Source organism: Callorhinchus milii, unplaced genomic scaffold (genome assembly GCF_018977255.1).
Source record: "Callorhinchus milii isolate IMCB2004 unplaced genomic scaffold, IMCB_Cmil_1.0 Scaffold4, whole genome shotgun sequence".
Lineage (NCBI taxonomy): Eukaryota > Metazoa > Chordata > Chondrichthyes > Chimaeriformes > Callorhinchidae > Callorhinchus > Callorhinchus milii.
The window spans coordinates 69,094,085-69,109,362 of NW_024704745.1; the positions used below are offsets into that span (position 1 = coordinate 69,094,085).

Consider the following 15,278-nt stretch of genomic DNA (forward strand, 5'->3'; position numbering starts at 1 on the left):
ACTGGGAAACTGGCAAACCTATCACATTGCATTCCATCATTATCATTCTGCCAGGATGTGAACGAGAGACCATAGAAATGTGTGTATCTATATCTCACTGCTGTAAGAATCCGTTACTGAAAAAGAAGTTATTTGAACACTACTGTAAAATGTAAAAGCAATTCTGATAAAATAATCATAATCTGCTGATGGTGGTATATAAACTAGGAATAACACTCAAAAGTAGTTCAACCTTAGAATTAAACACATTTTCTTGGAATAAAGATTGTCTGGATATTCACCAAAGACAGATTGACATAAAATTCAAGCACTCCTGAGGCCTGTAAATGATTTTTTTATTTCTTTAAGACAAAAACATAATTAATCAACAGGCTGCCTCAAGTAACCCCTTAAATACACCTAAAAATCAGTATCAAAAGTGCAACAATTTATAATTTAGAGTAATTTTTCAATATATATATATACATACATACAATATGCTATCAAAGAACATACTTTTTTATGTAGAAATTTCTGACCCAATATACAAAATATGCGTCGGTTGTGTCCTAAAGAACATTTTGACATAAGGACATGAATCAGTTCCACTATTTACTGGTTTCTTCCCCCACCCCCCTCCCCACCCATCACCCTATGATTTCTGATGGCTAAAATGTAATTTTTTGTAGCAATTAAAATATCCAGAATTATCAAATTTTGAACCATTTCACTGCTGCACAATATCCAAATCACTTCCTAATATTTACTAAAACCCACACCCAAAAATATTTTTTTTTACAAAACCGAGCGTAACACAGGAACAAATGCATAATGCTGGAAAATCTTAAGATATCTCACTCATCCACTGATTATTCTTTTAAAAAAGATTTAAGCATTCATTTTATGTTTTTAAAACTACAGCAACTATAAAGTACAGATTATTTCAAGTTTGGGGGAAGGGAGAGAGAGGATAGAAGAGAAAAATCATTCCACCAAATATAAATGGTTTCCCTGTTGGTGAACCTCAATATGTAATCGAATGCAGGGTAAACAAGTGATCAATTAATGCATTGCAGAAAAACTTAACAGGGACTTAAAGAACCATTTACTCTGAAAGAAATATTCTGGGCACTGGCTATGCAGCAGCAATCAATCTCAACTCTAGCCCCACTGGTTGACAATTATCCCAATAACATGATACTTGTCCTCCCCACTTTATTTTTTAAGAAGCAAACCTAACGATAAAAGCTAAGGATTAAAGTGGTACCAAATGTTAAGACCACAGCATTACCTGAGCCAACAAGTCAGAAAGCATTATTCTAAAAGCTACAGAATGTACTTTGATAAATCAAAGTTTGTTTTAGCAGCAGATAGACATTCTTTCCCAGGATTTCACAGTTTTGATATGAAGTACTGTACACAACAAAGAGGTGGTAAATGCTTCTCCACCTGGTTTATTCAGAATAGTGACTCTGGTCTTGAAACCCACTCGAAAGTATATGCAAATCACTCTGGAACTCATACTGATGGGAGTTTACTACCCTATACACCATCTACATTACCACTCAAAATGGACCCGCAGATTCAGTGGACCTGAACCTAATTCAACTTACCTATCTTTACCCCACAACATAAACCAGGGCATACAATCAGACTGCATCAAAACTAAAATCAGAGACGTGAGCTAATGTGCACTGCAGGTCAGGAGGTGGAACAGGATTCAAACTGCATTTGCATCCATTTGAATCAAATCCACTGAACTCGCAGTCGGATTTGAACCAACAGGGGGAGGTAGGAATTTATTCTTACATACGAAACCGCCATAAGCGTCAGTTAACAGGCACCCCATAAGCAAAGTTTCTTAATTTGTATAAGCAAAATGCAGCAAATCTGAATTTTTCAAATTGGCTTCAGATTTTACATTCATCTGTGACTGTGGATTGCCAACTACATGCATGGGAATTATAGACCAGATTTTTTAGGCAAATATTCAGATACACTTAGATTACCATAGTGAAGTGTGCAGGGTCAGATTAGCAAAGCAGGCACAATAGAGCAGAAATTATAAGGTGTTATGACAAAGTAGGTTTAGAATAACATTATTATACATAATACTGTTTATCTAAATATTTCCTGAAACTGAAACTGTTTATAAAGCAACTAATGCATCTTTAAGAAATGAGATTTGTTGTATATAGACTATAATGGGAAATCCCGAGGGCACAGTTCTATATGGTAAATGATAAGTGTCTTTCATTCCAGTAAGACATGTCAGACATGGTCTATTTGCCTTTGTGATGCAACATATGCATAATGAGTCAGAAAAAAAATAAAACTTGGAATTTCTCTTACAACACCTCTCCAACTGATAGTTTCTCTGGGATAACAAAAATAACTTTACAAGATTTAGTCCATTCTCTTATCCTGACAAATGTTTCTTCACTGCCGTACATATAAGACTCCGGATTTCCTGGTGGCTTAGACCCTGCAATTAACATCTACTCACATTTGAATGCTCCTCATGCAAACAGTCACATTTCTAGCAAAACAAGTGGTCAACCAGAACTATATTCCACTATTGATGGATAGAGTACCAAGTCAACCCAAAAAGTGTGTTAATACCAAGTTTGCAAGAATATTACATATTTACCTTATTGTGCAAATTGGAAGTAGATGCATTTACAAGATCTGGTCAAATACAAGTCTCAAGACCTTATAGACGATGGTCCAAATATGGTGTAGAGACCTCATGTCATCTGTAAGTGTCCTCCTCTTCATTGTTATTGATGGAAATATTTGCCCAAATTTGTTAATTGCAACTGCCATTATTTTTTGTCTTGTACTATCAATGAAATCTAGACCCAGTAGTTAGTTCCTAATTTATGGACGTAAAAGTCATTTAACTTAAAAACTCAAACAGGATGAAGCAAGGGAAGATTATCCTGATGCAACATCAGTTGGTTCACTTTGGTTCCATACATGCATTGCTTTCAGTCATAACAGCGATCCGAGTTAGGAGATCGACATCATAACACCAAGCTATCTGCCCACTTTGTAAGCATCCCTTATGCACAGAGGTGCTATAGTTTACTCCCCATGTGATTCTACATCTGGTAAGATTGCTTGGTTTACATGGATATTTTCGCTGTGCCAATACAATCAGCGTTACTCTAGTGTAACTGAAATTTTGCAAGAAAGAGGAAAAGCTCTCTCTCAACTTCAGTTGTTCCTTTGCATGATCTCAGTGCTTCCTCTCTGCAAGAGCGAGCAATGGGAAGTGAACCAGGCAGAAATATTTTCCTCCTCTCGGTATCTATTTAATCCCTGGACTGGTAGAAGAGGATATAACCGGACTCAGAATTCTTCGAGATATCAGATGTCAACCCATAGAACTCCTCAATGGCTTGTGCGTCTATTTTCTGCACAGAAAACAACAGAAACATTTTGTTAGCATCTGAGAGATTTATAAATGGTAACGAAAAAAGGTTTACAGATCAAAACTATGAATTGCTAATTACGTAAAACAAATTCAGTACAATCATGGTGCTGAACTTTTGCCAGGGTCCATGCGCACAGTTTGGTAAGTCACAAGTCATCACTCTAAATCAGAAAACGGCTTTACAAAGAATGCACAGCATGGAATCAGGGCACTCAGCCCAACTAGTTTGTGCCAGGTTTATACTCCACATGAATGTCCACCCATTCCTTACTCCCTCCCATACCCTTTGACTCAAGTGAAGACATAGCTTCCTCTTGTATCTATACAATCTGATTCAAACACCCCTTCAGGCAACAATCTCACTACTTCCATGTAATGTACTTCCTCATAAATTCTCTTTTAAATTCCAATCTTTACTATCTCATACTTGTATCCCCTGGTTACGAACTCCCTGACTAATGTAATTGCCCTTTTATGCTAACCTCATAGAACCCTTTATAATTTTAAACACCTCTATTACGTCCCCTCTAAAACTTATTCTGTAGGAGGGGGAAGAATTCTCTGATTAACAAGTAATTGTTTTGTGTGTCTATTCATAAATTGTGAATTCACATGATCATTAGCACAACAAATGTTGACAAGGGCTGTATCTTAAAAAATAGCTGAAGTGTTTTTTTTAAAAAGAACATTGCTTAAGTATGTAAAATATTGTATGTGGTGTCAGCTACCTAGCATCATCTTCTGTAGATTTAAATTACTGATTCCAGATAATATAAAATAATATAGGAAAGCCAAGAGGGTCTTTTTTTAAAACTGCTAAAAATCATGATGAAAGTAATTTCTAAAAAAAAATGTTCGCTCCTGGCTGAAATACGTCATTTCCGAACACAAATTGCTAATAAAAAATTGTTTGAATTAACCAAGAATTCAAATAAACGTACCTCGACTATATCATCATCAAATAGCAGCCAGAAATCGTGACTCTTTACTATTGCAATGTAATGTCCTCGGTTAGGACCACTGAACAAAACAAAGAGACAAACAGTATCATTAGTGCACCAACTCCTTCACATCAGATTCTTACTAGCAAAATATGGGAACGAAAGAGTCACAAGAAAATGTCCTGCACATCCTGTTTTCTGTTTATTGCATTCTGCTTATTGTTATACTCTGTCAGAAAACTGGCAGTGGTCCATTGTAAAATGAACCATCCATAATTCAGTGCTTTCATTGGCTACGCAGAACGAGAGACAGNAAAAAACACAATTGCCACCAAGAGTATTTGCAATGGTTAAATTAATGAAGCTGAGAGTGCAGTAATAGTGTAGTAACAGAGTATTTAACAAAACATTAAACTAAAGGCACATAAAGAATGGCTCAAATGGATTTTAATTTAGCTTCAGCTGATGATAAATTACTGTGAGATACTGCCTTCACTGTTACTAGTGTTGCTACAATTTTTTTAAAAAACAAAGTGCTTCTCTGATGATCTAGTGGACAGGGTAAGTACTCTGGATAGAACTAAACATACAAACAAGAGAGCTGTAGATTTGAGTTTCAGAACGGCTTTAGCACACCAGGATTAGGAAAAGGGAAAAAAAAGCACAAAGATTATCATCTCGATTTCTATCTGAACATATATAAACATCAGTTGAAAAAAGAATTGGGGTTGGCAGTGATGCTTTCTGCAGTCAAACAGCTAAAACTCACTGCTCAGGCTCACAGACGACAAATGTCTACTTGAGAAGAGGCACTGGATGGTTCTTAGTGCTGTGGAACTATATTTTAGCAAGTCAGTACCCTAAGGAGAGGAGTGCAAAATGGAATGGGAGAAAAAAGACGCAAAATATATTCCCTGCTTATATACCCGACGCAAGACCCTTCTCTTCAACCGTGCCTTCGGTTGGGGTGGCCAGCTAGGGTGCAGATCCCTGACTGCCCAGCACCTTGAGACGTCCTCCTGACGTGAAAGGCGTTGTACAAATGCAATTTTTTGTTGTTGCTGTTTTCCCTTTCACCATTTTCCTGAAAAATGCATTGGTGAGGGGCAGATTTCCTCCTTTTTCTCTTCATAAAGCTCATTTTTTTCCTTTTCCCCCACAGCCCAGGGATACTGAGGCCAGTTGTAATGCTCATACCCCAGCTGAAGACTATTTTGAGTTTGTATAACATGTACTGGAACATGGTACACATGTTGCATTTATTTAGTACTTTTCACGTAGCATAATGTCTCTGAGGGCTTCACAGTGCAGGGTTAGACAACGAGCAGGGAGAAGTCTAACTTGGAATTCTTTGGAACACTGCATATACCACTATTTATTTTTAATAAATACTACCAAGCAATTAATGCAATCCTTGAAGTTTAAGTTTCCAGAGCAGCTAGGACAATGGAAATGTTATTATAAGCAGGTAACGGAATATAGACGGTAAGGTCAGAAGCATGGAGAACTTATGTGCATAAGATAAATCCATGACAGAGTCAACTGTATATTGTCCTATGGAAGTTATGAGCTTATTGAGCCTATTGATCTTTTCTTGCTCCGTACTTTCGTGTGTTTAGTGCTTTGAGATGTTACCCCACGGGCTATACAAGTGCAAGATGAATTGAACAATTATTTTCAGTACCTACCTTCCACAGTGCACCACAACAGCAACCAGGTCATACATTCTCTCTGGATTGGTAGCATCTCCTGATGTGTTGAATAGCCGTAGTTCTAAAGGAAAGACTACTCTGTAGGATAATTTTGTGTATCGATGCAGTTGATCCATGTATTTAAATCTCTTTAAATGAAGGGCTAAAATCATAGGCAACTTTTTTACTTTCATTCTGCAAAACAATACCAAAAAGAAAGTTTCAATATAGATGACACTCTTCAATTTTGTTATTAATAATTATATAAAAAATAACACTTGTATTGGATATAGTGATGTTGAAACATCTCAAAGCACTTCCCAGGATTTTAATGTGAAACGTAGTGACTGTACTTGTAGGCAAATGCCTATTGATCTTTTCTTCCTCCGTGCTTTCTTGTGTTTAGTGCTTTGAGAGACTAGTCAGAACACCAGGAGAAATTTCCTTTTCTTTTGGAATAGTGCCATGGATTTTTAATGTCCCCTGAACAGGCAGATGGGACCTCAGATTAATTTCTCATCCAAAGGACAACACCTCTAAAAATGCAGCACTCCCCCAGCGCTGCATTTGGAATGTCAGGCTAGACTGAGTTCAAAGTCCTGACGTGGGCTTGAAAGCATAAGCTTCTGATTTAGAGGCAAGAGTGTCAATGGTGTGCTATTAATTATGCTTAAAAACTTTTATAAATCACTCATTATTTTTAATATAAGTCTCATAGATTACAAAATAATATTTAATAGGTTTCGCCGCTCATCCCAAAATGTTTCTTATTTCCTTCTTTTCAGTCCCCTACTCATGAGGAAGCATTGACTCATTTTTGCTCCCGAGTTCCAAGGGCACAGGGTGCCCTCTGGTGCCGCATCCAAGTGATTGTTATCCATGTGCGAGCCTTGGTGTAACCATCGGCTGGCTATTTGACCCTCAGGGCATAGAACCTGGTCTGGTTCTCACCCAATGAACACATCATGGACTTACCAGCAAACATCCCTGGAGAGCAAAAGAAGGAATTCTCATTTATCTTCACTTCACTGACTAAGGTCAATTATGTAGTATTCCAATAGCTACCTAAACTGAGAACAGTTAACTTAGCAAAGACTGGGATCAAGACTGCATTCTTCCGGTCTATATGGCCAAGTGCAACACTCAGTCATACACACTCGGAGAAGCTAACATTAATATTTAGATATTACTCCCCTTTCGAAAATGAGAAAGATGGTCGAAGAAATAGGTTTTCAAAGACGGGGGAGGGAGAAAGCAAAGGGATTTTGAGTGGGAGCTCCAGAGGGCAGGGACGTAGTGGCTGGAGGCTCAACTGCTTGTGGTGGGATAAGGAATGCACAGTAGACCTGAGTTACCTGAGAAGAAGGCATGTGCAAGAGAAGGTCAGAGATGGGAGGGGGGAAAAGGACAAGTCAGAATTTAACGAGGATTTTGAAACCATAGGCAAGGGAATGAGCTGGCACAATCAGCTGGGAAAGACACAGTTAAGTTTGATTCTTGTCTTAATAATAATAATATAATAATAATAATAATCCTTGCATTTGATATAGCGCTTTTCACGTCGGGAGGACGTCCCAAAGCGCTTCACAGAACACACTGTAAAGTGAATTGACTGTATATTTGTGGGCGAACGCGGCAGCCAATTGCGCACAGCAATGTCCCACAAACAGTCGTAGATTGAAAAATGACCAATTTATTATTGTTTTGTTTTTTTGGAGGGATTATTATTAGGCGTGTGGAGTAAGGAAACTTGCCCAAGGTTTCGCCCTGCCTGGAATTGAACTCAGGTCTCTCGCTTGCAAAGCGAGTGCTCTAACCACTGAGCTACAGGACTCCACAACAGGTCTGGCAATATGAGGAATCATGAGATGTGTAGAATAATTCCTGCCTTTTCTTCATGCCCCTTAGATACTTAGAAAGTAAGCATATTATTATTTCAACCTCTCTTTTAAGCAGCCCCAATTGACGCTACCTGCAGAGTCTGAATTTTCACAACCGGGTGTGAAGAAATGCTTACTGATTTCACTTCTATCTAGCTCAGTTCTAATTTTAGGATTACATTTGCTTATTTGGTTCGCTTTAGGAGAAGGAAGAGTTGTCCCCTATCTGGTTCATCAGTTTCCTTCATTATTTTAAATAGCAGAAAGCTTGCCAAGCAATGCTTACAATGGCAAGCTATGTGATTTTAGTAAGTAAAACTTCAGCAGTACCCCAACGTACATTCGACAACAATAAGCAATGTATGTCCCTTCAGGCAGAGAAGGCGCAATCAATTCCAGACACAGGGGACTTCCCATGCATAGTTAGCCATATGCAGAACTTTCAGTCTGTTTGGGATACTTTCAAGCATGCCGATGGATTTTTGACAAGGTGGTTCATCTAGCTGTCAGGTATAACTTGCCAATAGAAAGTAGCCACTCTCAAATAATAGCCAAGGCTGATGTACCATCCTTTAAAACTAGAGCTACAAAGTGACTTCTCTACTTTCATATCTTAACTGCTTTTCATAGCTTCGTACAAAACATGCGCTTTATATTAACAAGATAAATTCTTAGTTGTACTTTTTTTCTCATATTGGATAAGAAGATGAGTATTTTTATACAGAACCAGTGGCTTATCTACGTAGTGGTCTCTAAATGTCATGAAAGAAAGCACATGTGCTTTAAAACATGTCTGACGGTACTTTCAGCACATTGCAGCACTTGGCCATGGAAATAATGACGTTTTAGGTTTGATTCTCAGGAAAGGGAGGGATGTTCCCAAGCTCATTCGTGGTACTATGGCTAAATAGGAGGGAAAATTGAAAGATAGTCGTCCTGCAGAAGTTCTCGTGTTTGTCAGGCAGCTCGGAGACTTGGGATCAGAAGATCAGCATAAATGGGGAGAATATAGAACAGTTGGCAATCTACCAAAATAGACCCCTGTCTCTAAACGCTACGCAACTGTCATTAATCTGAAAAAAATCTTCCCTTAGAGACTAAATTCCTTCTTCAGTGAGGAGCACCATTCCATAAACTGTTTACTGCCAATCCAAGGTGTGCCTTGTGCTAGCAAAGATCTGCACAAATGATCTTATCCTCAAACAGCAGGGCTGTGGCTGATTAGGCACATAAAATAAATGGAAAACACTCCACCTTGAGAGCAGTAATTACTGTAACATAATCTCACAGGGACCTGTTCTGGCTCTCCTGCTGCTTACACTACTGTATTTGTATATGATCTGAAAGAATATGTATGCTTTGTTACATTAGAACATTGCCTGATGTTTCCCCGCTATGTGGGTAGGTAACTAATTATAACATGTGGCAATCAGGAAGATCTATGCTTATTGTACCAGAAAAGCTAAGGAGTGCTGGGTAGATTTTAAAGGTGACAAATGTTAGATTATTTTAAATGGTGAATCATAATGAAACAATAAACAGGTACAGAAAAAAGTATCCAATCCAAAGGATTTGCATTATTGATTACACCAGCTCGCTGAGATCAACAAAGCTAATTAAAGGTTAGTTGTGGCGAATGTCAGGCTGATATGTCAAGACCCAAGGATGAGTGAATATTCTGGAAGTTAGGCTTCATTGATAAGGTTCAGAAATCAGGGAGTACCTTTTTTTTAGATTAAATGGGTGATGCAGAATCAACAGTATGGTTGATTGTTCATTGTGCGTGGACAAAACGGGGCTTGACCGCCTCTCTTATGTTCTCGGAACATGGCACTTTTCACTTCAGAAATTTCTGCCAAATTAGCCCAACTAACAAACAAACTAACAACTTCAATTCAGAAGATTTAAACCCATTTCATTACCAAACAAGTACAAAGTAATACAACACAGTTCATCCCTAAAACCACTCAAAATGATGATTGAAGATACAATAACTTAGTTACATTGTGACATATGAAGGGAGTTATGATATTTTAAAACGTGTAGCAGTGGAGAACTGGAATATTCTGTTCCATCTCCACATCATGCAGTGACAAGGAAGGACAAATAATCTGCAAAAAAAATGCAATAATACAAAATACATTTATATTTTGCCTTTAGTGTCAGGTGGACGACACAAAGCGCTTAACAATGTTGGATAGGTATCCAAGCTAAAGGTGGGAACCAAAGGGGATCGGGAGGGGAGGGATGACTGAAAGATCGGTCAAAGAAGCACATTTTTTGAGACGTGCCTTGAACGAGAGGAGGGAGGGAGTCGGAGGGAGTATGACTGAGCCAATGACAGCCAATGCAGAAATCAAGAGCTATCTTGGAAGAGCTAAGTAAAAATTCTCATTTCAATTGGTAACTGCACAGATCATGATAACTGCACAGAATAAGCAAAGAACCAATTCATTATCAATTCCAATTTTTCCCTATTTTACAAAGCTTTGGAAAGTGAAACATAGGAACATAGAAATTTAGAGCCCAATCCATCAGACCATTCCATTGTTCGTCAACTACAAACCTCCCCTAATCCCACCTCCTCACCTTCCTTAATATTTTTATTGCCCAAGTATCTATTCATCACTCTATTAGATCCCTTAACTGATATCACATATATAGTACTTCAGATTGTACACAAGACTGTTTCCTCATTGATCCTATCTGGCCTTGCCGTAATTTTAAATCTATCTTGCCTAAAATATACATTCACTACACTTTACAGTAAATCCTTTGACGCATGTTCAGGCATCTTCCCAGCATGAAAGGCGCCACATCAAAAGCGAGGATTATTGTTATTATTTTTTTAATCATATATTTTCCATTTAAAACACAAATTAAAACCATCATTTTGAGTTTCAGAAAATGTCCTTTAGGCGAAATAAATAAGTGACACTTCTCATTATCTGAAACAGTGGATTAATCAGCGTTTACAGTATTCAAATTGCACACAGGTCTGCATTAAATGCTGCGTTATTAAAAATATAAGGAATGGAATCTGCCAAACAATTTGCCTGTAATGAATGTAATTAAAGTGGTTTTGCAATTATCTGAAAATTATTTAACTGCTATTGGAATCATTCCAGTCCTAAATGGTAATTTAAGTAACCCCCTCCACCCCCATTCAAAAATTGATCTGACTAATTTGGAATGCAGACGTTTATAAAGCAAAGCTGGAGGCAAAGCTGGAAGTAAGTAAAGAATCGGGAAAACCATTCATAATATTCCAGGAATACTACAGAAAAAACATTATAACCATACATTTTCCATATACCAGAACTGTATCATATTGAAGTATTTATAGTAACCAGTGCACTCACTACACAAATTCTTAAAATAAATCTTTTGAAGAAGTTTACTGAAACCCCCTACCTTTTTTGAGCCTCTTGTTTACTGCAGCACACCTCACAGTAGTACTTGCACTCGCTGCACAGAGTTTCTGTGTTACTGAAGCCCCTGTACAATAAATTGAGAATTAAATCTCGCATTTACTTCTGATATGCATTAAAAAAAAGTCAAAATAGACTTACAGCATGCTTTTAATGGAGACATAGCTAAATTATAAGTCAGATAATTTGATACACAACATATGTAATTCTTGAATATGTTAAGAGTTCAATATTATCGGTTGCATATTAATACTTTTATCTGCATACCTCAAACAATGTGTAATTGAAGTGTTTTGCTCCACATCAACAGAAAGGTCTAGAAAGTCTTCATCTTTGCTACTTACCTGTGAAGTAAAAAGAAAAGCAAGCTAAAATTACTAATGGTAGAAGGTAGCAACAAGAACCTGGAAAACAGTTTGTTGTTCTTGTGAAATACTATACAACATATGAAGACGCATGAAGATTTATTTCCTTTAGACACTATGGAACAAAATTAAACAGAAAAATTTAACAGCATTGAAAAAAACAAGGAGAATTCAATTCATAGATTGAGTAGACGGACCACAAGGCAAACAATATAACAGTATTAACATTATTTATTATTTCATTTTGCCTCAACATGTTCTATACATCTCTTTTTCTGAACATCTCCAACGTAATAAAAAAGACTTAATGACAAGGTTAATTCGAATTTTCAAAATAATGAGCACATTGAACATTGCACTTACAGTTTCACAGTTAAGACATCTGGTTTCATTTGTTAATGTTCCCTGAAACATCTCATGGACCCAGGTAGGTTCGGGCATGTCATTGGCATTGCTATTGCCATTGTCATCATTAATCGAACCATTATGCAGCTGTCCATTTTGTTTTTCCTGCTTTTTCTCTTCGTGCAGGATATCAGCAATGGTGTTTAACAGGTAGTTCAGGAATTCGTGAGCATCTTGTTGCATGTAATTGTCAAAAAGTTCTGTAACATAAAATGTTGGGGCAATGTATTATGTACGTATGTATGTGCGTATGTATGTATGTATGTGTGTGTGTGTGTATGTATGTATGTATGATTGTTGTATGAATCAATGTATGAATAAAGCAACTATTAGCCTGTAACCATAACAATGTACTGCCCTGCATTATTAAAACAGAACATCATTTCTGATCAGCGTTCGATTTAGCTTTGAAGATCGGATACCACTGATAGCATTTCAGTATTCAGCACTTGCATGTAACAAATTAAAAATTAAATCCTAATACAATTTTGACTTTTAAAATTAGTGTGGGAACTGGCTCAGTATCAACCAAAAAAAAAGGGGGCCCAGCTGTTGGTACATAAAACGTAATTGGGAAACTGAATTTATTTAGCTTTGGGACTGTTGGGAATAATTTTACACAAGTGATTGCTTCCAAGATCATTGCTTTCACAAAAATTCTAAGAAAGTAAATTTGATCCCAGAAACCAATTATCTCCATTCACTGCTGCACTTTTTCATTGCCTACAGTTCTTGGTATCAAAGATCCTGGTATCAAAGACTGGCCTGACCTCCAGAGGCATGATGTTAAAACTCAGTTGGGCAGCATTTCATACTGCTATTTCTGGGCAGGCTTCACTGATTCTCATCACTGAAGACAAGAGGTTACTCATCGTATCATAGCATCACATCAAGGCAGGAGGCAACATACAGAGAGAGGTAACCCAGTGAAGGCGGATCAATCATGCCTCATGCTATTCCAAATTGACATGAATTTCTGTTTGTATCTTTATTTCACACTAGAGTTTGGAAGTAAGTGGGTGGGAGAGCTAGGTGGAGACACACCGAGTTTATAAGGGTCGAAACAACCATATCCAACATGTTTTTTAAAAGCCAAAAATGTAAACAAAAATAATATTCTAACATCTATACAGAGAATGTACAGGACCTGATTTGTACACTATGCTTCATATCACCACTGGGAGATTAATTATTATTAATAATACAATTATTTTAAATTAGGTACAAAGTGCTTTCGTCCAAGGTAGTTACAATTCACAAAAGTAAACCCAATTAATATAAACACAATCTTCCAACATTTCCTTCTTGCATTTCAGTAAACTATTATAGCATTGGTTTGAGAACATGCCATTCTACCAAATATTAGTGTTTGATTAGATTAGCTTCCCCCCACCAACCCCATAAGAGAAAAATGTTCAGATTGTTAAAATGCAACTCTACTATCAAGAACAAGTACATCATTATATCCTAATATATTTGGCCATGCTTAAGTGTATCCAAATCAGACATAAGCATACCACCTGTGCTAGGAAATTTCCCATTTATTTGGAATGGAATGCGTACTCTCTTCCTGGAGGGACACACCCTATTTACATAATTCAAGAAAGTATAAATCATCTAAAATCGTATAGCTTGCCACTGTGAGCCCTATCTGACAAGCTTCCCACTGTTTCATCAGCTAGGACGTCCCTTTCCCCTTAGGGCTTCGCCTTACAGGTTTAATAGGAGCTGAGTGGGAAGAATCTCTACCCCCCTCTGCCCCTCCAAGTCCTGCCGATGAGCCAGGTGAGCTGGTTTGTCATTAACAGTGCCTCAGACTGCTGGGGACCTGCCTGGCTCAGGAACCGGGATACCAAAATCTCAAAAGATTGTCTTGATTCCAATATTTGATTTGTGGAGTCCTGTAGCTCAGTGGTTAGAGCACTCGCTTTGTAAGCGAGAGACCTGAGTTCGATTCCCAGCAGGGTGAAACCTTGGGACGTCCTCCCGACATGAAAGGCGCTCTATAAATGGAATCTTGTTGTTGTTGTTGTTGCTGGGCAAGTTTCCTTACTCTGAACGCCTGATAATAATCCCTCNAAAAAAATAATAAATTGGGCACTTCAATCCACGACTGTTTGTGGGACACTGCTGTGCGCAATTGGCTGCTGCGTTTCACCCACAAAATATACAGTCAATTCACTTTCCAGTCTATTCTGTGAAGCGCTTTGAGACGTCCAGAAGACGTGAAAAAGCGCTATATCAAATGCAAGGATTATTATATTCCTTTGACAGGTCCATCATCTAAGAGCCAACTTCACCCTTCAACAACAACTTGTGTGTAAATAGTGCACTTCCAGCAGGGTAGCATCTTGCAGTGGTGGGGCCTGATGCCAAGCTGGGGGTGGGGTTAGGTGACCGTTAGCATGATCGAAGAGGAAGGTCTTCAGGTATTATCTGGAAATAGGGAAGGAGGGGTAAGGCAGAGGGATTGAGGGAGAGAGTTCCAAAGTTTCGGGATGTAGTCGATGAAAGCACAGTCACCGATGGTGGAGCGGAGGGGATGAGGGACATGCAGGAGGCCATAGTCAGCCGAGTGAGGCAGCAGGTAGCAGAGTGGGGAGTAAGCAGGTCGGAGCGGTAGTGACGTGCCAGGGCATGAAGGGATTTGTAGGCGAGTATGAGGATCTTGGTAATCCTTTCTGTGATAGGGAGCCAGGAGAGCCTGGCAAGGACTGGTGGGATGGGGGTATGGAGTTTACAGCAGGTGAGTATACTGGCAGTACAGTTTTGAATTAGTTGGATTTTGTGGATAGGGGAGCTAGGGTGATTGGTGATTGGGGCATTGGAATAGTTGAGGCAGGAGATGGCGAAAGCGTGGAAGAGGGTTTTGGGTATGTTGAGTGTGAGGTACGGTCAGGGTCAGGCAATGAACTCGTAGGAAGATAGTAAATACATAATGACAGAAAACTACTGGTAATTATCCCATTATTCTCTCATTGTGACAATTAAAGCCGTAATTATAACCAAAATAAAACAGAACCTTGTTAACTGCACAAAGATTATAAAAATATATCTAAATAAGTAAGAAAATACCAGTAGTCCTTTAATATATTTTAACAGTTGTTGTGCATTTGTTTCATTTTGGTTATAATTACAGCTTTAATT

At 38.1% G+C, this 15,278-nt stretch overlaps 1 protein-coding gene and 1 non-coding gene across 2 annotated transcripts in view; one reads left to right on the forward strand and one right to left on the reverse strand.

Annotated features, from left to right (window-relative positions):
- Nucleotides 1–318: 318 nt before the first annotated feature.
- usp12a (ubiquitin specific peptidase 12a) overlaps nucleotides 319–15,278 on the reverse strand; it is a 34,414-nt gene continuing 19,454 nt past the window's right edge. The window contains exons 4-9 of the mRNA XM_042334177.1: nucleotides 12,090–12,331; nucleotides 11,629–11,705; nucleotides 11,345–11,428; nucleotides 6,048–6,245; nucleotides 4,360–4,438; nucleotides 319–3,398 (exon numbers count right to left, since the gene is read on the reverse strand). Of these exons, the coding sequence (XP_042190111.1) occupies nucleotides 3,297–3,398; nucleotides 4,360–4,438; nucleotides 6,048–6,245; nucleotides 11,345–11,428; nucleotides 11,629–11,705; nucleotides 12,090–12,331 (782 nt within the window). The 3' untranslated portion in view covers nucleotides 319–3,296. The remainder of the gene's footprint in view (nucleotides 3,399–4,359; nucleotides 4,439–6,047; nucleotides 6,246–11,344; nucleotides 11,429–11,628; nucleotides 11,706–12,089; nucleotides 12,332–15,278) is intronic.
- trnat-ugu lies at nucleotides 14,029–14,100 on the forward strand. The gene has a single exon. It is a non-coding gene; the product is annotated as a tRNA-Thr (tRNA).